We start from the raw sequence: 25571 nt of genomic DNA, 5'->3' as shown, positions 1-25571 counted from the left end.
ACGTTTCTTATTTAAAATTACTTACATTACTTATTTAAAATTTTCTCATTGTTCTAGGTCTTAAAATTAGAAATTAAAGTTAATGACCTAAAACTGCAGTAGTATATTACAGCACAAGTGAAAAAATTGACAGTTTCACTCCCGCGTGATACTTATAGAGCCCCACAAAATTTTTGTAAATATTTTGGGGTTCTGGGGATCGCGAAAAAATGTCAGTGATAAAAAGGGGTCAACTTTTTAAAGCAGTTTGAGATTAGATGATTCTAGTTCAATGAATTTCTTTTATGCACAATCGTGCCAGCCGCCTCACAATATGACTATCTTCATATATAAAAGCTTTCAACCTTATGAAAATTTGAGAAATTTTGTAAGGATAAATTTCTACGACATAACCAATTTTAAATGAAGACCTTGCATAATTTCAAGTATTCAAAAGTGAAAAGCTGAATATTTTGTTAAGTACTACACAAGGCACAAAAATGAAATAATTATTATTTCTAATCAAACGGTGTTAATACAAAATAAAAAGAATTTTTGACATGCGCGTTAGGTTTCTCTTACATATTACGGACCTTAATACCTCTAAGTTTCAGAATGTATTCCACCAAAAACTTTACCAAGATACAATGAAAGATTTAAACACTGAAACTGTTTACTGGAAGACAAGGAAAGACGACTGCCTTCGATAATTTAAAGAAAGTTATACATTTCTCTATTTCGTTGCTTAGCAAGCTTACTTTTAAAATCCACTTTTATGTTAAACGAATATATTATAATTACATGCGCACAATAGAAAATAATCAGAAATCCAAAGCACTGGAGGATTGTTTCGGAGCTTTCAAACCATAAGCTGCAATGTACAAACTTAAATACTGATGTTCTTTATAAATGATTTTCAAAAACACGTCATGCCCTATAGATCTAGTTTATTTTAACTAAGAAGCACAGAGATAAACTAGTATGAAAAACAGAATTTAAATGGCAAATGAAATTTTGGTCAAAATTTTCGGAAATCATAATTTGTTGCTAAAACTGGGCGTTGATGTTCAGTAGATTTTCGCACTGAACAATGAAACTCTACTACATCCGGACTACTGAAGTACTCACGACGAGTGAATTAATTCATATACATCGCAGAACGAAATGATCAACAAATATTTTACTTTTCGAAACTAATACTCATTCGGAACACTGGCAGTGTAATAAAATCGGCTTCCTCGACCATTTTGTATTCAACTGCAGCTTAATGACCAGTAATCGCCGTTGCTTACCAACAGAGCAATATTACCCACAGTGGACTGATAAACTTATTCGAAGTGACAAAATTAAAAAAAAAAAAAAAAAAAAAAAACTAAGTGAAATTATCAACTATTATGCGGTACAGTATGCTTCAGGTAACAGAAGCAATATAAGGGAAATTTATGTATCGTGATTATTCTGAACTTACCTGGCATGGTTAGAATCATGGACTTTTATGAAATGCAATGATGTATGTATGACGTATAATATATTTCGCATATGTAATACTCAATGTAACTGTAAATGTATATATTTCCCAAATTGAAATAAATATCGTCTGGTTTGCTAGCCCTTCTCTTGGAAGGGTCTAGCTAGTATCAGGTTATGAGGATTTACTTAGTTTGAATAAACAGTTAATTTTTATGATACCATTACACGCCGAACAAGTACTAATTTAGAAGTCAAACAACAGAAATCAGCGTTATATTTTCAAACTCTTGATTTTTGTTGTTTGACTTCTAAATTAGTTAAAGTAACTTTCCTTTCAGTGCGGCTTTCACCCACTCTTTCCTGCCAGAATGCTAATAATATAGCACGGGTGTATTCTAATAAGGAAGAAAGAAGTGCTATTTCAGAGAAGGTTTTGGAAGATGATTTTAGAGCGTGTTATGCCTGCTTGAAGACCAAGCTGCTATTTTGAACTACTAGAGATTTGTTTCTGTGGTGTTGATTGCTTCTAGCCAGTAAGCTTGTTTCCGCCTGCTTCTACGAATCAGAGCCTTCATGCGCGTTAAATTATCCTATGAGAGTTAGGCTAAAGTTAGTACATTTTAAATTCAACGTTACCTGTTTGAGTTAAGCCAGGAGTGCTGGCTTTGTGCAAGCATAAGTGGGGCCATCTCAGAATCTGTATTGATTGAATAAAAGGTCTTTACACTTTTTTTCTGACTTTTCTGTTGTACTACAGATCTGGGCTTAATTCGTCAGTCTTTTAGAACTCGTCAATTTATTCTACCAAAAAAAAACGAGACTTTGTAAATGGACATCTACCACGATGAGTAACATTGAAAGACTTTTCCAGGAAAAGTCAGACCAATGGTCATCCTTGGTGGGGTCAAAATTTCTGGCTCACATGATTTGGATATGCCTTTCAATACCAAACATTTGCGTGTTTACATATATATTGTACATGTCTTTGCATGATCCACACTTAGTTGAAAATTTCAAGCTTCTTGAATACTTCCTCAATGGTACAGCAATTTGAATGGCGAACAATATACTTTTTTTTTATTTAAAACTGTGTAAAAACGAATTATTTATATTAATAATCACTTGATATATAAAAAAATTACGCTTCTACGTTTCAGAACTACCATACGCCGTAGTCAATATCAGCTTTCAGGTTATTATTTCTATTTACAAATCGAAAATATTTCAAGATGTTTTGCGATAGAAATATTATACTGCCAGTTTAATTGCAATTGTACTTCAACTTCAAGGTATAAAACTGGACTGCGAAAAGCTTCACGCACAAATTGCTTTTATAGAGAGAACTATCCATTTTTAAATCATAAACACCCAGCTAAATACATGTTAGAACAAACTTTTAGAACTAAAATTAGACTTTATGAACCAGAATAATCTAAAACATACAAAAGTATAGCCGAACATGTTACATTTGTGAAATGATTTTAGGATAGGTAATCTATTCAGTACAGAAATCTTCTCAGGTGTGCATTGAACTACTCATACTGGTCAAATCATTAGGTATATATAATAGTTTAAACCTGAACTATATGATAGTTGCATAATTAAATAGCACTGTAGTAAAGATGTCCAGGCACGTAGAAATGCAACGAATACCATGTCTCAATTGCTTTGCCCTGAAGATGTACAAAAGTTTTAAATATCTCTTGGTGGGAAAAAATGACTTCAGCTTAGTTTGTATGCAAAAAAAAAAAAAAAAAAAAAAAAAAAAAAAAAAAAAAATCGTTGTTAAAACTGATTGTTTTTTATAAAAATTATTTATATTAAAACTGATTAAAAATCAAAAGATTAGTGAAAGTATTTGAAAAGTGTAACACGTTTTAAAATGCGATTCAAACAATAATATTTAAATGCATGCATCATGAAGCTTTAAGAATTAGACTATTCTAGTCATTCACAATACCTGCCATTTCATTGAAAAGGAAGCTTTTGATATGCGAGTAGCAGGAGGGGAACCCTTAATGAACTGACTGTGAAATGACAAGGAACATTTAAAATATTTTGTTTTAGACTATACTACTTATTCTCATACAAAATAGAAATATATGACTTACCTCCTGCTCCAGCTGCAACAGCAGCGGTGGTGGCGGCAACAGGTGCAGCATCTTGCCCTCGTGCACTTCTATCAGATCCTGTTCCAGCAGCAGAAGCAGCAGCACCACCACTAGCACCAAATCCGAAGCCACTTCTACCTCCAAAACCTCCTTGTCCATTAGCGTCAGCGGCGATCGATGTGCTTGAACTGTAACCACCATCTGTTCCGGAGACTTTGCTCAGACCTTCTTCAGTAAACATTGTTATTAATTCGTTTATTTCGTTTAAGAATGCTTGATCTACTGACCCTGAGGTTTCCAAAAATGCACTTTCCAATGCATTAATTATTGCTTCAGTCTTGACCGACAGTGGTTGCCCTCCCTCTGTTGAAGCAGCTATTTCTGCTACTGATGAGGCGAAAGCTGCATTTAGTGCTTGTAGTTTCGATCTAGAGTTTTTGTTAGAGCGAGTACTTCTCTCTATGGCGTCCATTATGGTATCACTAATAGATGATATGTCATCCATTTGCTCATACGTAAAGACTCCAGAATATTGTAACGCTCGAGTAAATCCTTGAAGGAGACTTTCTGCTTTCGAAGGATTGCCCCATATGTCTTCTGAACCTCCTAAAGCAGGATAAAGTTGAGTACAAGTGAAAAAAAGTAGAAATACTATTCGAGTTATCCACTCCATAGCCAGTGATTGCTTTTGGGTTGTTCTGGAATGTATGGCCTGCAGCTCTTTGACAGGATCTTTTATACACCAAAAATCGTGAGTTACTGTTTATAGTCATGACTTATAGTTCAGCTAATTCAATAATTTTGTCACAGTTTCGTTTGTTAATGTCTCAGGATGAATACCAACACACACCTGTTTTTCGTACGTCAGAGAACTCACCTAACGTAATGCGTGGGAAGGAAATTCAGGTTGGCCACTTTCAAATCTTTTTCGCTAAAGACATATTAAAAAATTTTTTTTAAATAATCATCTGCACTTCTGAGCATTTCACCGATAGGGAAATGAATCTTTAAAATAAATGTAGAAATAAATTCTCATCTAACACTAATAAATTAAAGTAATTTTCATTAACCTTTAAAATGCTGATACATTAAAGAATGTCTCACTCTTACTATCTATTAGACTTAAGGTACATATTCATCAGAAAATTTTCGTTTTATTTCTCATTTTATATTAAAAGTACTCAGGTATCTTGCTCCTTAATATGAAATTCTTGTTATTATGAAGAGCATCAATTATTTAAATTACCAAGAATATTAAAGAATTTAAAATTATATGCTATAGCTAAACTAGAAATTAAACAAAATACTAGAAATTCAGCAAAATTTTTTTATTCATTAAATGTATTCGGAGGCTTCGATTATAATTTATAATGAAATGTTAGTATTCCTCATAATTGTTCAATTTTCGAATGAGTTTGCTTTTTAATCACTTTATGAAACATTAGGGTATGTGTTTTACAATTATTTATATAACTGGTATTCGTTATAAAAATTGTTCGTTTCAAGAAAAAAATATTTTTACGACTGATTTCAAAAGAAAAAATGGTGATATGCGACATAAAATTTCGGGACTTTTTTACACCGACATTTGCAATGGAATAGTCATTGTAAAAAGAAATCGTTATAGCGAGATTCAGCTATAATCAACTGCCCCCTTGATAATTTATTTTTTTAAGTACTTCCCTCAGTTTCAGCAAACTTTAGAATGCAGAACTTCTACGAGGAAAAATCTAAAACTAGATAAAAAAAATTACGGAAACGGATTACGGAAAAATTTCAACAAATTAAGAAAACTTTTGTATTTAGTACTTTAGGAAAATATTTTTTAATATTTTACATGTTGATCAGAATTTCTTAATTATGCAGTATTTCTTGCTAAAACAAAATTTATCGGGGGATATAACGAAAGTTTTCCACCACCGCAAATATTTCCTGCTCATACATTTCGCGTTGCATTTAATCACATTTTGTCAAACGATTTTTGGCATTTGAAAGAAAGAGACTTGCTTTAGAACACTGTATACTGAAATTTGTAAAAAAAACTATCGTTATCATTAAGTACAAGGTGTATGAAATGGAACTATCACACAACCAGATTAGAGCTGTCATTTATTTCCAGTTGTCTTCACTCCAGAAACTTCAGCTACAGAATGTCACCAAATGATGTTTACAGCTTTTAGGCACTAATGGTTGTATCATATGATACTATGAAGGTTTGGTTTTGATAGTTTAAAAACAAGGACTATGCCTTTCACTCGAGAGCTTGCTAAGGACTTAGACATTAGTACCACATCCATTAGTCATGCTATGCATCGCGTAAACCTGACGTACAAGTTCAAGCTTTGGGTGCCGCATGAGCTGGCTCAAGCAGGTAAGGATAGATGCCTTTAAACCAGCACTAATCTGCTCGAATATCAACGCAAGGATAAAATTCTGGACCGAATAATCATTTGTGAGGAAAAGTGGATTTACATCAACAACATAAGCAGAAAGTGGGTTGGTCTGCGCACAGTGAGCCCGTCGGCAGCGTCGCAAAGCGCAATTTGACTAACAAAAAGATCATTCTTTGTATCTGGTGGTACTGTCGTGATATTATCCACAAAGAGTACCAAGGGAAAGTTAAAAACCTCGAAAGTAAGGTGTACAGTGAGATGCTAGTCCGTGTTGATGCTGTTATCAAGAAAAAATGTCGAACTAAGTACCGACGCAAAAAGACAATGATCCGTCAAGATAATGCATGTGCTTGCATTCCCCGGCTGGACTGTGTACGGACTGGAATGAGATCTTTTGCCACATCTACCATGTAGCTCCAATATCACTCCTTCCTACGTCTACCTTTTTTTCACACCTGCAGCTGCATCTTGTTGTGTTATTTGTCGTTTTGTACAGGACGTCCGAAGTTATGTTGATCTGTTTTTGGAGACGCGGCCGCCAAGTTTCTGGGGTGAAGGCTTTGAAAAATTACCAAAACATTGGCAGAAAATCTTAGATTTGGGTGGTGATTACTATCCCCACTAAAGTTTCTGATTTCATGTTTTTTTCTTCCTAACCTTATTAAATACTTTTTTAGCTGAAAACTTTCGTTACAACCAAATATTTGCATGATTGTGAAATGCATCATAAGTTTTGTTTTTGAGAAAACGGTTTTCCGAAGGAAAGAGGTTACATCATTTATCACTTAAAATGATTAATTTATTTTAAACTCGCTAAAGAAAAATTGCCTTTTTATAGTCTTACGTTGATGTGAATTTCTGCCATTCTTTATAATGTATTTAAAGCATTAATGTTAAGGAATTAATAAAATAAAGATGCGCATTATGACCTGCATTCAAAGTTTAACCATTCCTTTCTAATACTGTTTATTCCAAACTCATCCACGTAACATCAGGTCCTTCAAATCAGTTATTCTGCTACGTAAAATTTTAAAAGTAAATTCAAACTCAAGGTCAATTTAATTTTTTTTTATGAAAAGGCCTCTGTCTTATTAACAAATTTTCAATTATTTTCACTCATTTTGTTCCACGTGTTTACTTATGTGTAACAAACTGAATAAAAAGAATTGAAAAAATAAGTAGCAAAAAGGAGTTAAAAGTAATTACATAATTTCCCTACAATTGCATAACGATCCATAGCTCCTTCTTACAATGATTATACTGTATTAGTTTCCACAGAAATTTTGAAACGTAAGCAACATCCAAGTACTGAAAAATGATATGATGATGAGTTTAAACAAATCATAATCAGTGCCGAATTTCTGTGATAATTAACAGATGTGATTACTTTCTGTCATAATCGATGCATTTTCAGTGAAGGAAATGAAGTAAATAACATTATTTCATGATAATGTTCTCTCTATCTATAGAAATTATTAAACATAGTAAATAATTTACACAATGCTTTTTCCGGAATTTATTTTTAATTTTTTGTATTATAGAAACTTTTAGGTTTATCGATGCTACAAACCTAAAACACCAATTGTCAGAATTAGAAGCACCAATATTTAAATTTCTAACTGGAAGTGCTGACCACTTACAGCACAAAATCACGCAAGGTGGAATTCAGTAATTTCTCACAACATTACTCACACCATTTTTGAAACATTTTTGTTAACATTTTCGTTATTCAGCATGGACGCCTAACCAACGAATTCTAATAATCGAATTACATTGTATGAGCCATTAACATTATGAACTTATCAAGGGCATCTCAAGCGTTTATTATTCGTGATATGAATCGTAAATGGATTTTGTAAAGAGAATTATTTAATCTCTTGCATCTATTAAATTATATATGATAAATTATTTTCTCAGTTTTAGTTCATTAATTATTTTAATATTTAAATAAAAGCTGATTATTTAAATAAAAACTTATTTTATTCAAACTCCTCCTGGCCTTTTTTCCTTGAACAAAAATTGCATTTTTAAGTAAGAACACTGGCACTATTGAAAAAAAAAAAAAAATCTGAAATGTTTTAGATTTTAAATTACGTCTAAAGGGGCGTTTTTTTAACGTTTTGAGTGTTACCTTTATTTATTAAATATCATGTTCTTTGCACTTAAACCATAAAATTCAGTTCAAGAGCAATATCGCAAAATAATGTTAAATTAAGCATATCTTTAGAATTTCCGATATACACAGTCTCGCGAGCTGGAGATAAAAGTATTTTTTTTTCTATATAACGTTGCCATTTCTCGCTTTTAAAGCATTGAGTTTGTAAATCAAAAATTCGTTAAAGTTTTACAAAATATAAAATCTATAATAAAACAAATTCCAAATTTGGGATTTCAGATGCCCATATTCGCAGTAGGATTTCGTCATTCAAAATTCGATGGCTCTATGTACTATTGTTTTATCACAATGCGAGAAATAGACAATCATTTATGCAGATTTTTCATTATTTAATTTCTTCAAATATAATGCAGGACTCTAACATTTTGTGGCAACAGTTTGAAAAGTGAACCGACGTTTATGAGTCCGACGCAAAATCGCAAAACGAAAACAATAGTTCTTCAGGGACAAAGCCCCTTTGGACTAAAAATATTTTATCGCAATCCAATTTAAAACACGTTAGTCATTGTAGTGAATGACCAATCGCTGTAAAATGAAATAATTACTTAAAGGGTAAGAAAAGAAAAAGAGAGAAACTTCTAACAAAAATATAACAAAACGGTTTCATTCTTCTAATATTGTATTCCCTATGCAAGTATATACACGACGGTTTTAAGTCTTTGCTGTTTTCATATGTCCATTATTGTTCTTTTTGCATTTTACCCTAAAGTTTTCCTGGTTTTTCAAATTCAGTTTCCATTTTTTTTAATTATATAAGTTTTACTCGTTAATCTAAATACAACACTGTATAGCATGGTACTCTGCCGAACAGAGAAAACTGTTTTTTCATGACGATTTCATATTAATCTAAAAGGCCACCCTCAACTCAGAATCACAGTTTTTTGTCAGAAAGTCACCAACTCGAAACAAAATTTGCGTTGATTCTCTCAAAAAGAAAAGCAGAACTGCAATGTTTATATCCACAACTATAAAATGTGTCAATATACTACAGAAGCACTGAACATTTTATCAGTTCCAAATTTGCCTTGCAGTGGTAGAACCACAGCAAAAGGGCAAACGTACCGGATTCTTCAGAACAGTCCGGCATTGCAGTGCCGCGTTCTGCTTCAGTATAAATTCCGGAAAATGTGCTGTATTTTACAAATTCTCCTGAATTTTATGAATATGTTTAACTTAATTTTGTTAAGGCCGCTCCATACGGTAATGAAGATATTGCTGTGTGATCAAAAGTCTATTTTAATTAAAAAAATAAATAAATAAATAAAAAACTCTGAAAGGTTTCAGATTTGAATGGTCGCCCAAAGGGGTTTCTTAAGGTTTTTTACGCACGCACGCAGTTTATCAGTCTTCTGTTTCTCTCACTCCTAACCTCTTTTTTTATCTTTATTATTAAGCATTATTTTCTTCGCACTTGAGCCATATACAATTAAAGATCAAAATTACAAAAATTTTAAAAGCAGCATAGCAATATATGTTTGAATGCCCGATGCAGAGTTGTTGTATTGGCACATATTTTTCTGTTTGTTTCCAGTCTTTTCTCAGTTCACCATATCAAGGTTCAGTTTTCTTACTAACATGATATGCAAAACTTCTTTTTGTTATTAGCATTTTGTGCATTACTTAGACATGCATATTCTTAGAATTTCCGATAGAAAGTCTTGCGCGCTGAAGATAATTTTTTTCCCCCTCTTAAAGTGTTGCCAGTGTTCGTTTGAAAATCGTTGAGTTTGTTAATAAAAAATTCGTTAAATGTTTACAAAATAGGAAATACATAAGGAAAATAAATTCGAAATTCAAAATTTGGCTTTCCAGATGCCCATATTCGGGTGGAATACTACGTTACTCAAAATCTGACGGCTCTATGTGTCGTTGGTTTTTTACAATGGGAGAAATATACATGCATTCAATGAAGATTATTCCTTCTTTAATTTCTGTAAATAGAATACCGGACGATACTTCAACAATTTAAGTGATTCGACTCAAAATGCCATTTCAAGACTAATAGCCTTTTTGAAGTAATAATTTTTTATTAAAAATTGTAACCTTAAAATATTAATCTGAGGCACACAATTTCAGAATTTTACAAATTATAAATGAATATAAGTCTTAAATTTTAAATTAAATTTGCTTTGCGATCTTCGTGTTAATATTTGGCGCAAATTATGTTTGCTATAAATTTCAGATATTTAAAAAAAAAAAAACATTACCATCGTGTCCTTATCTCCGCTACATTTCAAGTTTGCTTCTGAACTGCTGAACTGTGGATTAAAATTCTTTTATTGACGTCAACGCGTTGCTTTTTCGGCTTAGAGTTAAGCAAATCAATATGCAAATACATCAGAGATTTGCAAAACAAAAGCGATTCACCTGCACCAGTGAAATCCTTAACATAGTTTCTTCCTTTATTTTAGATATGTTTATGCAGAAAGGTGACATGCTTCAATCACGACCTAAATACTTTAGCGTCTGCAGGTGCAAATCTTACCATCTAAACTTTTTCATTTCTTTTCAGCTATCTAGAATCGAAGATTTCAGATATGTTTTCTCTATAGATTTCTCCAAATAATAAGTTTTTGAAAAAATTTCTTTTTATGCATCTTTTCCTAAAGTAATAATCCACAGAAATAACCTGGATCCAAACTTTGGGCTTTCCCTTTCCTTTGCAGTAGATTCGTCCACTATAATCTTCAGTGCTAAATGGCTAAATAAGTTGTATTCTGAACAGTTTCTTTCAAGTAAAAAAATTAAACAAATTTTTAAAAAATGTTATTTTCCCGTTAATCGAAAGACCAGGCGCCGTTGCCCTGGCATTAACCGTTAAAGGATGATCAGGCAATCATTCATCAAATGAGGTTTTTGTATTAATTTCAGAAACTTGTATTTAATGAAGTTCAGGTTAATAACATATATTAGATGCTAACTCACACTTTTCTTTGCATAATCGTTCGTAAACTTGACTTTGAATTATGTCCTCAGATAACTTTATAAAAAAATATATTTTATAATCCTCTAATTTGCTCTAAGCAAATTAATAACCTCCATATCTATAATCTTACTGGTGTTTAAAAACGTGCTTGGTTTTGTTAGAGTGCATAAGAATTCCATTTATAATTCACAAATTCCATTAATCGGAAAATTTGGCCTTCTATTGCATTCAAAATCTACTCAAAAATAAGGTTGTTGTCTGGCATAATTTTGAAATTACAGTTTCTTAAGCCCGAATTGCAACAATACTATTGCTGTAAGTTCTTCAGAATCTAATTCATTTTCTCTTCCCCACAACTTTGCCAGCAAAAGAAAACCAGTATGAGCAACTGCTCTGTTAGTTGAACTTATTTTTTTTAGAATATAGTTTTTTCTCTTCTCCCTCCTGCTATGCCAATAATAATAATAATAAAACAGTATGACCAACATACCACTGTGCAGACACGTGATCTCAAAAGATTTTTTAGAGTTTTTATAGCTTTCAAGTCTATTTATTTAAGGAATTAGTTCCAAGAGAATAAAGTGTGCAAAATAATATTCCTCAAAAAGTCCTTTCATTTATGAAAATCGGTCGACTATCAAGTAACTGAAAATATTTATAATTACTTAAACAGTTTTTCGTACTTTTGCTTACTAGTTTCCCTCCATTACATCCCAAATGCGCATATTAGCAATGAAATCTGGAATTTTTTATATCCGACTTGCATTGTTTGAAACTCGCATTCAAAATGGCATCTAAACAGATTTTTATTCTCTGCATCTTGTCTACGTTATTCTCGGAATCGAAATTGGCATTAAAATGATAATGAAAAAAAAAAGGAAGCTATTAAAATCTCATCTTTGTAAAAGAAGCGTAACAGTATCTAGAGTTGCTGAACTCTTTACAAGAATTAGAATCACGGGTGATAATTTTGGAGATGCATTATCTGATTCTGGATGACGAAAAAATACCTAATTCTGAATTCTTATATTAAAACCATGTTTTGCATTTTATTTCTGAAGCACTGTTGAAAATTAAAAATGCTTTAAATTGTTAATTTTTATCTTTACAATATTGCTTAACTGCCGGCAGGAAATGAAAATCTTTCCCTTTCATTGTTCTGAGATTTTCTATTTAATAAAATAACATTGGCTTGTAACAGAACTATTTGGACGCAGCCGAATTATTTTATCGAGCACCATCTAGTGGCAACGAGAACAACTTACATTGATAGTTCAGAACTGTGCGATATAATGAGATTAACACTTTAAAATTTATTGTGTGTGTGATAACGATGATCTGCAATCTTTCTAAAGGAAAAGAATTTCCTTTATAGCTACTGTTCTCTTTGAGTTATTTATTGCAATAACTTGCCAAATTCTTCCATTAATCTGGTGCAGTAATTGAAGAGATTTCCGTGAACCCGTAGTTTGGAACAATGTTATATTACCACTGAAGAATTAAAAAGCCCTTTTCAAACAGGAGTGTTACCATTTATTTTATTTTCAGTCAAGTTTTTATTCTAAATTTTGTATGGCTCTGAAATTAGTCCCACACACTTATCCGCTGGTCCAATGTTCAGTATGCTCTCAGCCAATGGAAAATTTCTGCACCCGACGTCACAGGTAAGCCACCATTGCAACTCCCATCTGATATGTACATCAATTCGATTTCTTCATCTTCGGCTCTTTTAGCATTGACTTTCTGATTGGGCTTAACTATTGCGTCAACATCGGAAAGAACCATCGGCACTATGTTAGCTACGGAAAATTGCTGTCGTTTTTATATACAAATGTGTGTACGCAAAATCGGACTGATATCCTGATACCTGCGGCAATGACCCAATCACCTCAGTGCGTGCGCAGGAGCGTGGGAAAGCCCAGAGATAGGTGACTCGATCACCTATGTCAAATGAGAGCGTGAGGAAGCTGGAGAGAGGTTTCATCTGGCGAAGACAAAGTGTCCATGAATGGAGTAAATACCTAAATAACGTGAGGAAAAAATCTAAACCATATCTAAACAGTGTTATTTAAAAACCACCCTGAAGAAACACTAACCACTTTAGATACATTCTTCAAATTAAAATCCTTCAAAAATCCAAAAGTAGATGCACAAGAAAGATGATGTCTTTCACCTCTAATCGAAAGCGTGGGAATATATTATCCTAAACTTTACTGGGAATCTGTGAGACTATATGGTGCACATAAATATCTTATAATTAATGAATAAATAAATTCCTGGCATTTTCATTACTGGTGGGTATTTTAATAGTTTCTGAAACTTTTTCACGATGCTTCACAATTTCAAACTGAGCTTTCAGATTTTGAAACTGAGCTGAGGAACGGATTAAGATTGTTCCCATAGTAACGTGTGGGGAATAAATAACACCCCGCATAAGGAAAGAAGAAAGCGGACATGATTATTCTGCTTTTCTTCTTGCTTTTAACAATAAGGCACCCTTATTTATCTTATTTAGAAAAATAAGGCACCCTTATTTTTCTTATTATTTAAACAATAAGGCACCCTTATTGTTTAAATCCTATAATTTAGAACAGTAATAATTTTTAAAAGAATTTAATACACATTAATACATACTTATATTACAGAATTTTATTTTAAAGGCAGTTTTAGTAACTGAGTAACACAATATTTTTACAGAGGGCTAGTACAGATATTTAAATGTTGCGTATTTTTATTGAAAGTGCTGCGTGACCAAAAACATCTTAGTTTGAAACTTATCTTATTTGATTCCATTCTCAAACTAAAGTCACTATTCCACGGCAAATCGATCAGAAGACTGCGCTACTTTTCTGAACACCGTACACTGAAGCGCCACTGAATTAGAAATAGAATTAGCTATGTAAATTTTATAGTGCTGCGCGGCATTTGTGCTCACGTGAGGAAGTTGTGGTAAATGCATATACAGCTAGTACTATGGTTGTTGTTAATCCGTTGTTTCAATTCCCAGTATGGGTAAAACTTCTGGTTTAGACAGCTTCAATCTCGGACAGATAGAAGGGACTCGACGCATGGGCCCTTCAATTTCCAAAACCCTCAGCGGGCTAGCATTTTCAAGGTCAACAGTGTGAAGAGTATACCGAGAATACACAGGTGGTGGGAAAAAGAACTGGCGATCGGGCAAATTGCAAAGGACAATTAGCCTAGAACAAGCGTGTTGTGAGACGGCTCAACCGTATTGTTTGTAGTCAACGAAGCTAAACATTAGCTCAGATTACCACCCAGCTGAATCAGGGCGACAGTCGTACAGTCAGTAAAAGGATCGTGCAACCATATTGGCTTCGGAAGCCGTAGACCCACGAGAGAACCTTCGCTGAATGCATGCCATCGGGCTGCACTTCTTGCCTGGGCAAGAGAATACAGAGAATAGACCCTAGTGGACTTGAAATGAGTAGCAAGGAATGAGGAGTTTCGATTCCAACTAATTAATATCGATGGGAAGCAGAGAATATGGCGTCAGACTCATGAAACCATGAATCCTGTATGGCAGATTGGAACTGTACAAAGCCATGGTGGCTTAATCATGGTCTGGGATGTTTTCTCTTGGCAGTGTTTGGGATCTTTGGCACTTGTACCAACCTCCCTCAAAATGATTCGGTATAGTTGATAATATAGATAATAGAGTTCCTAGGCGATCATCTCCATCCATTTATATTGCCTTGTCATTCACACGGAAATGGAGTATCCCAGCAAGATAACTGCACCTCTCACAGGTCCTGGTTGGCTACTGCCTGGTTAAGCCTCTTTCTGACGTCTCTGTCATAAACTGGCTACTTAAAAGCCCTGTCTCAAATTCTACTGAGTACCTTTCGATCGTTTTGGAGAAAGGTTTGAAACCTCATCACAAAACGCTAGCGACTCTTCCTAAATTATAGACAGCTCTATCCGATGTTTGGCAAGCCATTCCCGTAGAATGCTTCCAGAAACTTGTTGAATCTATGTTTCGTCGTTTGGCAGCCATTATAAAGGCCAGAGGAGACTCAACTCGCTATTGACTAGCTAACCCTAATTCAGTGGCACTTCAGTGTAATATGATTTTATTGAGAGTGTGACATTAAAATTTTCACCACTCATGCCATTGCGTCAAATTTACGAAGATTTAAATACGGCAACTAATACGGCAACAATAAGGCACCCTTATTTATCTTATTTAGAAAAATAAGGCACCCTTATTTTTCTTATTATTTAAACAATAAGGCACCCTTATTGTTTAAATCCTACAATTTAGAACAGTAATAATTTTTAAAAGAATTTAATACACATTAATACATACTTATATTACAGAATTTTATTTTAAAGGCAGTTTTAGTAACTGAGTAACACAATATTTTTACAGAGGGCTAGTACAGATATTTAAATGTTGCGTACGAAACGCAGCTATCGAAACTGAAGTAGACAGTACTTTTGCCTCCAAATGTGAATTTCTAATAAATCTTCATTCGCTATTGGTATTTAGGAAACTGAAAAGTTAAGTCAAATATTAGAAAGTAATCTTAAATTCGCCAAGGCAATTTAAGCCTAACTTTTCTGTTTTCGTCACTGCGTTAAGCATTTATGATACTTACACTGAAAATTGTGAGAATTTGTCCTAATCCATGCTCCATAAGATCTTTAATTGGTCTTGAAGTAGTAATAGCACACTGTTGATTATTTTAAGTAGTATAGCACTTTTAAAATAATATATATAATTTTTAATAATTTTGTTAATACTTATATCCTTCCAATACTTAACTAAAGGCGCTTCAAATGCTACTCATTGAACACTCCTTTATTTTACATTCTTATGAACTGTTTTAAAGCAATATATGTCATACGCTAGGGTGTTATTAATTTTTTTCAAATTCTAAAAGTTAAATAAAGCAGATTTTTATACTAATGTAAATCTTTAATAGCCACATATTTCTCATGACAAATTTTAAGCAAGCTTACTTTTATTGCAGACTTACCAATAACGACGAGAACTGAGTGCTTTGTCATTCTGATCACATATTATTATGGTTTTATCGTTTTCGTCACACCATAATTTTTCATATTTTGGAACAGCTTCATAAATAATTCATTTCTCTTATTATTGCGGCGTCTACCTGTGTTTGAATAGCTGATGCAGATTGCAAATGACTCTTCTTCGAAGGCGAAAATGTTGCTTGCATAATTCAAATATTATTTGCGGTGCATTTCTGGCTGAGGTAATGTTGTAAAGAATAAGTTAAAAATTTCACTTTTACCACAGCAATGGCCAGCAGGAGAAAATGCAACGAAAGTGACTATATCTCCTTTAATGAAGAAATCGTTTTTTGTTGAGAATGGGGAGAAATTAATGGGAATTTTTTAATTATGCCTATAGTGTTTTTTCGGTGAAGCTATTATTTTTAAATGAACTAGAATTCCTTTTTGTAAAAATGTTTTTATTTATGAATGACAAATTTTAAAAAACTGCTATAAAAGTAAGTAATCGTTGTTGTTGTCTTGTCCATGTATTTCAAGGAAGAATGGTTGCCAGAACCTCAAGGAGGTTGAACTTCTATATCTTCCCCAATTTTGAAGGAGAGCCACCAAGAGGGTGGTCAGAGAGTCTCGAAAACATGAACATTAACAAAACATTTTTGCGTATTGTAGCAAATTTAGACCCATCAAATTTAACGGAAGTATCAGAAATCATCTTAATGTAGGAGCTCGAATCGCATGCCGAAGATGTACGAGCTAATATTTGATTTTAGAAAATACAGACGAAAAGCAGAATTTCAAGATTCTAAAATTCAACAACTCTGTAAACTTTTATCAAATTTAAAATTTGGAGGGGGGGAACTAGCTGCGTTTGAAGCAAATGGAAAAATAATCGTCAAACCCGAATAACACAGGAGGTCACAAATGGCGTACAACTAGTCATTTGTGCAACCTCACAAATACTGAATAAAATACAATTCAGCTATCAACGCAGTGAATAAGCAAATACAAAATTTCATTAAGTAAGTTGAATGCTTGCCTTGAAAACGGTACGATTTTAATCTAAGATCTTCTAACCGTTATCTTTCTAAAAGGAGGCAGTATAACTCTCATACCAATAATGCCAAGAAAGTTTACTATATTTATCATCAAAACATCAAAAGTTTAAATCTGATGTTTATATGTTTGTTTCTCTAGCCACTTTTTAGTTGCAAAACTAAATTCCGCTGCCCTTCCAAAACAAATTCCCTCATCAATAGTTAAGATATTAAGACCGCTGAATGAATACTGGTAGTTTGGCCTAATTGAATCCAAGCGAACGAGCTGACTCATTGTTAGTATTCTCCATGCGTAACCTAAATATGAACTAATTTCCATTAACATGCCTTCCATGGAGGCATCCATGTCCTTAAGAAGATAGTCCTTGTGCGCTTTGCCATATTTAAGTAACCTGATCTAACAGAAGCAAGTCATGGACATGGGAATAGCAGAAAATGCTTTGGATTACATGGTTATCATAAGCAAGCAAATATGCAATTCCTTATTAATACAGGTAGTGAGCATATTAACGCCAATACTTTAAAGCTGTTTGCCGCAAACAATACTAAAATTAAAACGAATGATATTGAAGTACTCAATCTGACTTACAGGTGAAATTTCGAGTGAATATTTTATAATCGCTTATATTTCGATCCCCATATTAGAAGTCGACTTTTTTTTTTTTTTTTTTTTTTTCATTTTGGCTTACTTATACACATACACACACAAAATTATAACTTACACACATACACACACAAAAGTCGATAACACATTGGCAACTCTTGCTACTATTGAAAAATTAGGGCTCAATACTCAGCTAATTATCAAGAACGTTTCTGAATACTAGCATATGCTTCGACAGTTTCCTAAACTAACTAATCCTACTATGAACAGCATATTTCAATTAAGCATGACACAGGTCAGCGATAAAAACTAAAGAACAGTCCATGCCAAACCAAGATGACTTTTCCCGAAGTTTACAATCTATCAAAATAATAATTCGAATATATGTTAGAATACAGAACTGGTCAGCCATTTAAAATAGCTAGTCATACATATAATTAATGCAAATATGCATTATTTAGCCATGCTATTTTCACACGCTATAAAAATGATAAGTAAACTTGTTGTTTACTAAATTATATTAAACATGATTGTCACTCTGAATGTAATAATTTCAGAATTATACAAACCTGATAACTAATACAAGTTGGTCTTACTTATATATTTTATTTCATTTTTTTTTTTTTTTTCAAGATTATATAAGCAGCAGATGACTGCTTGATTTTACTTTACGATCTGAAAAGTATGGTTCTCATTTAGAAGCACCAATACAGGGAGTTAAAAAATTAATTTTTCTGCTTTCATTTAAACTAAAAATAGAATTTCTGCATGGAAGATAAATATTTATAACTTAAAAATTAAATACAAATTTGCATTTCAATGTATGAAATGAAGTTTGATTAATGAAGTGATGTAAAAGTTAGTACTTTTTTGCCTACATTTCAGATTTGAAGTATTATATATAACTTATAGTATTATATATAAAAATATTAAGAAAGCAAACAACAGCCGTCCAGTGCAACGTAAATGTGAGAAGCATTAAGCATAGTTAAATGTATCATGGGAATCGAATTGGATCCATTGGCTCAGCTTAAAAACTATATTCTGGCCAATTATGTAATTAGAGAAATATACTCAGTATACTATACAGCGTATTTAAAAAATATAATGCCTCTATAATCGGTGTTGCAGACAAATGGATGCCAATTTAAGAAATTAATGGAAGAAGATAAGATTTTGGACTACTTTTCTATCCAATAACCATTGTTTCACTCATTTATCAGGAAAAAAACAGGATTTTAGAATATATAGATTTTAATTATGTAAAACTTTGAGGAAAATGAACAGAATTTAATTTATAATGCTCGATATGGAAACAAATGTGAATGAGAGAAATACCTTATAATGTTCTAGCTAAACTGGCAGTTCTTGGTAGCTAGAATACTTAAGAACTGTGCAGGGAATTATCACTAAGTTCACATGGAAATGACAAATCTAAAGAAGGGTTAAGTTACCATTTTATTCAACTCAATAAGGTTCACGGTTAGCCTCTCCCGGGCTTACAGGAAGCCTCCTCTTCAGCTTTAACTTAACATAGAAATAAGAAACTGATGTAATGCTAACTAAGCTAAAACAAGCCGAAGCTGCACAAAATTAACAGAGTTGGTCCTTATTTAAAGCTTACCGGCGAATAACAGCGGACAAGTAATAATACGGCTGAATGTAATAGGATTAGGCTTAATGCACAACGATGTGGCCAGAAGGCAGGACACGTTGTACTAAGAACTTTGAAGCTCTTCTACTGAACTGACAGAGACTTCCACTTAAATTCTCGCTCTACCTCATTTACATAAAACGTGATTTTGAAAACTTATTCTGGTAGGGAATTGTAGGTGGGAAATAAGAAAGTAAAGATCAGCTTATTCAAAAATAAAAATAACTATTAGAAAATTAAAATAACCCGCTACACCTTTTATAATCAAAGAAGCTTTGATTCACAAACAATGAAAAGTAACCTAAAAGTTCAAATGATACTTTCTAAAAAATACCTTTTACATCCTCTTATAAAAATACTAAAATTCGAAATTTGCATTAAAGTGACATAATTTTGAAGATGAAAATTTTATGTAGTATGAACCTTTTCTTCTTGTAAGAGATCTTTAGGATGTTAAGGAAAAACATTTAGTTGGATAATATTTTATAAAAGTCCTATATACAATTTTAAATTGTGTATATTTTCGCAAAATGGTGTCACATAACCAACAGCATCATATCATATTTTGTTTCATACATTTCGTAAACAAGAAAATTTTACAATAAAACATTGAAGAGATAGTTAGGCGTGCAGCATTTATAAAAGAACATGTAATTATCAATTACGCACTTTATTATAGCTTCAAAATTTTCACATTTCCTAGCACAGAATATACCCTATAATAACAGAATTTCAAGACTCTGTTACATCAGTAGACTCCGATTTAATAATGTAGCTGTTGGTCTTGAAGCTTTTTCTTTGTCAACCCATGAGAATTCAAATCTTTATTATGAAACTTTTTAAAGGTTTAACCCACTGTAATAGAAAGAAGTTTCTAAAATTGCTTATTGTTGTAAAATTGTAGAGTCATTGTATTGAAGATTCAGGATATTATTAAAAACCGGTAAAAGCTAAAGTAACACTTGCAATTTTTGACTGAAACATTTTCATCTTATGAAACAATAATTACTTCAAGGAGTTATTTAGTTGCAATCTTAAATAATTTTGACGCTTTTTAATAAGTTAATTTTGAATATGATACACATGATACAAAGCTATCTTCACTTGATATCAGGTTTCCTGCTTTTTCCGGATACTCAGTTTCATTACTCTTTAACGAATATTCGTGATCAATAAATTCATAAAGTTGGATCTGATCTGTTGATTTATCCTCTTCAGCATCTACATATTTGAGTTTCTTAACGATTAAAGGTATTTCTTCTGTAATATGCTCTTGTTGATAAGCATATGATACAAAGCTATCTTCACTTGATATCAGGTTTTCTGCTTTTTCCGGATATTCAGTTTCATTACTCTTTAACAAATATTCATGATCAATAAATTCATAAAGTTGGATATGATCTGTTGATTTATCCTCTTCAGCATCTACATATTTGAGTTTCTTAACGATTAAAGGTATTTCTTCTGTAATATGCTCTTGTTGATAAGCATATGATACAAAGCTATCTTCACTTGATATCAGGTTTTCTGCTTTTTCCGGATATTCAGTTTCATTACTCTTTAACGAATATTCATGATCAATAAATTCATAAAGTTGGATCTGATCTGTTGATTTATCCTCTTCAACATCTCCATATTTGAGTTTCTTAACCATTAAAGACCTTTCTTCTGCCATATGCTCTGGTTGATAAGCATATGATACAAATTTTTCTTCACTTGGTATCAGTTTGTCTACTTTTTCTGGATATTCACTTTCATTACTCTTTAACGAATATTCACGATCAATAGATTCATGAAGTTTGGGCTGATCTGTAGATTTAGCCCTTTCAGTATATTTGAATTGCTTAACCATTAAAAGCATTTCTTCTGTCATATGCTGTTGTTGATGAACTATGGAATCTTGCATGGTCGTTGAATTTTTTTGCAAGGAAATGTAATTGAATAGCAAAATTTTATGCAGGATACTTTCCAGCATTAAAAGAAATTCTTCTTTTGAATCATTCTGCATTAGAAGAACTGAGTTTTTTAACTCCTTCTGTCCAAGCTTGATATCTTGTACAATTCTTTTCATCTCCATAACAGTATGACGATTGGTTTCATAGCAGTCTAAAACAATAAGAATATAATATCTTTAGTTTAGAATAACAGATTAATGTACAACAAAATTTTATATATGATAGTTGTACATACACATTAGTTTTAATAACATTAATCACAATTAAAATTTTTTTTTAATATCTGAAATTACGAAAAGTTGCTTTTTTTCCCAAAAAAATTAAAAGAGGAAAAATACTGTTAGAGTTTGAATTTAATTCGGGAATCTTATGATCTGATTCCTTATATTAAAACCATTCTTGTCATAGAAGAAATTAAAATTGATTCAGTAATCAAAGTTAACTCTCATTTTCAAAAGAGTATGCTAAGGACTTAAGAAATGTGATCTTACATACTTCTAACTTAACTAAAAAAAATTGCTTCATTTTTTAAAGTCATTTAAGAAGCATAAAGAATTGCCTTAAAAGGTACTTAAGATTTTGTGGTGTGACCAAAATATATTTGTTGGTTATGCTAATTAATATATTTCCAAAAATATCAGACAGTGTTTTCTCTTTTAAAATCGTCCTTATGTATCAAAAGGAGTGGAGTTGCTGTTTAATGGCACTGTACTTTATTCGAGTTGTTAATTTTAAATACCTTTTAACTTTAACTGAACAAGACTTAAGCAGTGCTGACACCATTAAGTCGAGGCTCTGTTATGAAAGTATGTTTTCAATATGAACATGATGCATTTGGACATGTAAAAATTATAACATCTTCATCGAAAAAATGAATTTGCAAAGATGTACAAGTACCATATTTCTGCATAGCAGTGACAATGGCATTAAACAGCCAATACAAAATAATACGATATATGAAAGTAGGATGTTAAAAAACAAGCAGCTTTTTCAGTTCCCTAAACTAAATTTAATAATCATTTTATTCTGTTCTATTTCTCAGATGCAACAGTTTTAAGGACACTGGTTTTTTAGGGTTTTAGGTGAGTCCTTTTTTTTACACCTTGTTTAATTTCAAAAAGTACATTTTAAAACTAAGGTATTTTATGAAATCATATGAGACTTTACATGCAATGTCCTTTTGAAATATAAGCTCTGTGAAATAAATCAAAACTTATAACAGGCATTTATAACGGAAAGGACAAAAACATATAACAGAAGGGCTTAAAGAAACGAAGATATTTCATTGACACCATCAATAAAAGTAGCAAAATGTTGTGTCTTTGATTACCATCTGTGGAAGAAAGAATAAAACAACTTACTAAATTTTACTAAAAATGCAGTTTATATAGTATTTAAATCAATGAACTCGAATAATTTGTGTATGAATTTTGTAATTACACTAAACATTTATGTCTAACTTATCATTTTTTTAACAACAAAGATTTTATTAGAGAGTTCCACTTACAATAATGATCGAAGTATTTTATGTAAAGCTAAGAATTCTGTATTATCAACAAGTTACACCTATCATGTGATTTAAATTGATTTAAATTACATTGATTTAAAAGAAAATTTCATATTTTCTCCCTCTCTTCCCTTAAGATGAACATAAATGATTCCAGATGATTTTGGTTTTCTGCACAGAAATGATGGTATTTAGCACTGTTATTTAATTATGCTCTCAAAAATGCCTTTCATTTTCTGAAATATCTACCACAATAAAGTGGCTGCTGTGAGAAGTTTCACTCTATTAGAACATAGTTTAAATGTTTGACTAGTAGTATTAATATGTTATATTTAATCACGCAAGAAAGAAATCTTACATAAAACATATTTACTATATTATAGTATCTATAAAAACAGCAGATTTACAAATGCTACATCTACTAGGTATGTTTCCTAGAAGGAAAACAAACAACTTTATTAGAACAATAAATTAGATGCATTTAGTCAAATGCAAAGCAAGATAACATATCAGGGGCGTAGCTAGAGGGGGGCAAGGGGGGCATCTGTCCCCGGGCGCAGAATCCAAGGGGCGCCAAACTGATGTTACGACATTTTAGAATTAAACGTTTTCCATCCTTGGCAAGCAGTAAGTAGGGGGCGCAAAATCTTCAGTTGTCCCTGGGCGCTGAAAACCTACGGCTCTGTAACATATGCTAAATATTAATTGAGAATATATAATAAATTAACCTAGAGCGAAATTTCCTTAAGCAAAGTCACTGCAGCAACTGTGAAAAGGCAGTACTGGTATAGAAGAAAAGGACACTTGCATAATATAGATCAGAAGTGGCCAGGAAGTCAATCGAAGGAAGCGATTTTTGATTGATCACAACCAACATACAAACGCAACTTAGTCTTATTTCAAAGAAGCTCATGGCTCCTTCCCGTTAACAATTAGCCTTAAGCTGTCGAGATACTTTGATACTTTGGTTGGTTATTCTGGCATGCAGCGGGAGATGCACTACTCCTGTTCTTTCCACATTCCTGAAGGAATCCGCTTAGAGTCCTGACATGTGTGAAAGTTCAAAAATGAAGCTTCTCCAGTTGAGATAGCCTTGTAAAAATAATAGAGAAATGAAGCCCTGAGCTTCGGTGACCAGCAAGCCATGTCTGGGACAGCTGCAGAAGGACAGGGAGGTGGGGAAAGCTGGCCGGAACACATGAAGAGGTTTGTAGAGTCCGAAAGGTGTTGAGTTTGCAAACTACTGAGTGTGTAGAATGGAAGAGCGGCGTTTTAACTCACCTGTCCTCCACTTGCTGTCCAATACGTGGGCTCCGTGATACTCCCTTATTTATTCATTGGTGTAACAGTATTATAAGTTGGCATTTCTTGTTTAATAAATAGATACCACTACAGTATTCACCAATGTAATCACTATATCAACCATAGTGGTAACATTGCATTAGCATAAATGTAAGTACCTTCTTTCTGTGTTTTAAATCAAAACTCTGCTTGTATACTTTTGTATTTTAGTACCCAATAAAATTAGTAGTAAACCAAAAATATCAAAGATTTTTCATCAAGAATGAGACCTTTATTATTTTTTACAGTGATGAATGGTTTAATATTTAGTATTCACTGCGGTAGTAGTATTGTATTAGCATGAATGTAAGCACCTTCTTCCTATGTTTTAAATGCAAATTGTCTGCTTGTACATTTTTCATTTTAGTATCCTGTAAAATGAGTTATCAAAGACTTTTCAATCTCATGAAGAATGGGAACTTGATTATTTTACAATGATAAATAATAAATGTCGTCGTTTAATATGCAATGCCTCAATAGCTGTCATTAAAAAGTGTAATCTGGAGAAGCATGCTTTTAACTTTACATAACAAATATCAAACAGATTACCCACAAAATAAAGATTTGAAAAGATTAAAACTAAGGATCTGAAGTCTTAGTGAAGAGTTCAACAAAATGTTTGTAGGAAGCCCATGTAGAAATCAATGGGAATGGCATCCTTGAAAGTTAGTCATATTTTACCAAGAAAAAAATGTGAACCATTTTCTGATAGGGAAATTATAAAATAAATCTTTTTTTTTTTTTTTTTTTTTTTTTTTTTTGGTAAATGTCAGACTTAAATTTTAATAATTTTAAGAACAAGATTGACATCATTCCTGCAATTATAGACCTACAATTGTCTCGAAGTATTGCTGTGCGGAGGCTTGAGAAAATGAGCGAAAATTAAGAGAACAGTTATATATATATATAATAAAAACTAAACTGAACTCAGTGGCACAACAGCCCTAGTGGGCCACGGCCTGCATTACCATTTTCTGCTTTCTTGACTTTGGGGCCCAGGAGTGCATCAGCATATGCCATGGACAAGTGGTCAGTTCGTCGCAGGACCCCCGTGTTTAGTCCCCAAGCGAACTTGGTACTCATTTTATCGACCCACTTAGGGATGAAAGGCTAAGAACAGTTATACATAAACCATATAAATAGATTCCCTTCGATTTGATGAATCGATGAATATAATTGACACAGCAAAGTTTTTTTTAATTAATTTCATAATAAGGGATGAAGCAGGAGCCATGATAGACTACTTGAATGAATTTATAACTCTGTGCTAAATGATAATGAATTCTCAAGCTTTTTCAAATAAGAGATTGATTTTCTAATGATTTTAAAGATTGAAATTATTGTTTCAGTTTTAGATCTACAACTTTAATGCACAAACAAAATATTAAATACAAAA

The 25571-nt window shown here is 32.5% G+C and overlaps 1 protein-coding gene across 1 annotated transcript in view; it reads right to left on the bottom strand.

Moving 5' to 3' along the window:
- The window catches only part of LOC118192809 (uncharacterized), a 45722-nt gene extending 20527 nt beyond the window's left edge, over nucleotides 1–25195 (bottom strand). Inside the window, exons 1-3 of the mRNA XM_085823040.1 lie at nucleotides 25144–25195; nucleotides 20522–21478; nucleotides 3561–4292 (exon numbers count right to left, since the gene is read on the bottom strand). Of these exons, the coding sequence (XP_085679166.1) occupies nucleotides 3561–4292; nucleotides 20522–21478; nucleotides 25144–25195 (1741 nt within the window). The remainder of the gene's footprint in view (nucleotides 1–3560; nucleotides 4293–20521; nucleotides 21479–25143) is intronic.
- Nucleotides 25196–25571: the final 376 nt, after the last annotated feature.

Source organism: Stegodyphus dumicola, chromosome 8 (assembly GCF_044657685.1).
Source record: "Stegodyphus dumicola isolate Sdum_Otavi_A_Nest chromosome 8, ASM4465768v1".
Classification (NCBI taxonomy): domain Eukaryota; kingdom Metazoa; phylum Arthropoda; class Arachnida; order Araneae; family Eresidae; genus Stegodyphus; species Stegodyphus dumicola.
Note: the sequence above shows the minus strand (reverse complement) of the source record. Positions and strands in the feature narration are given on the sequence as shown.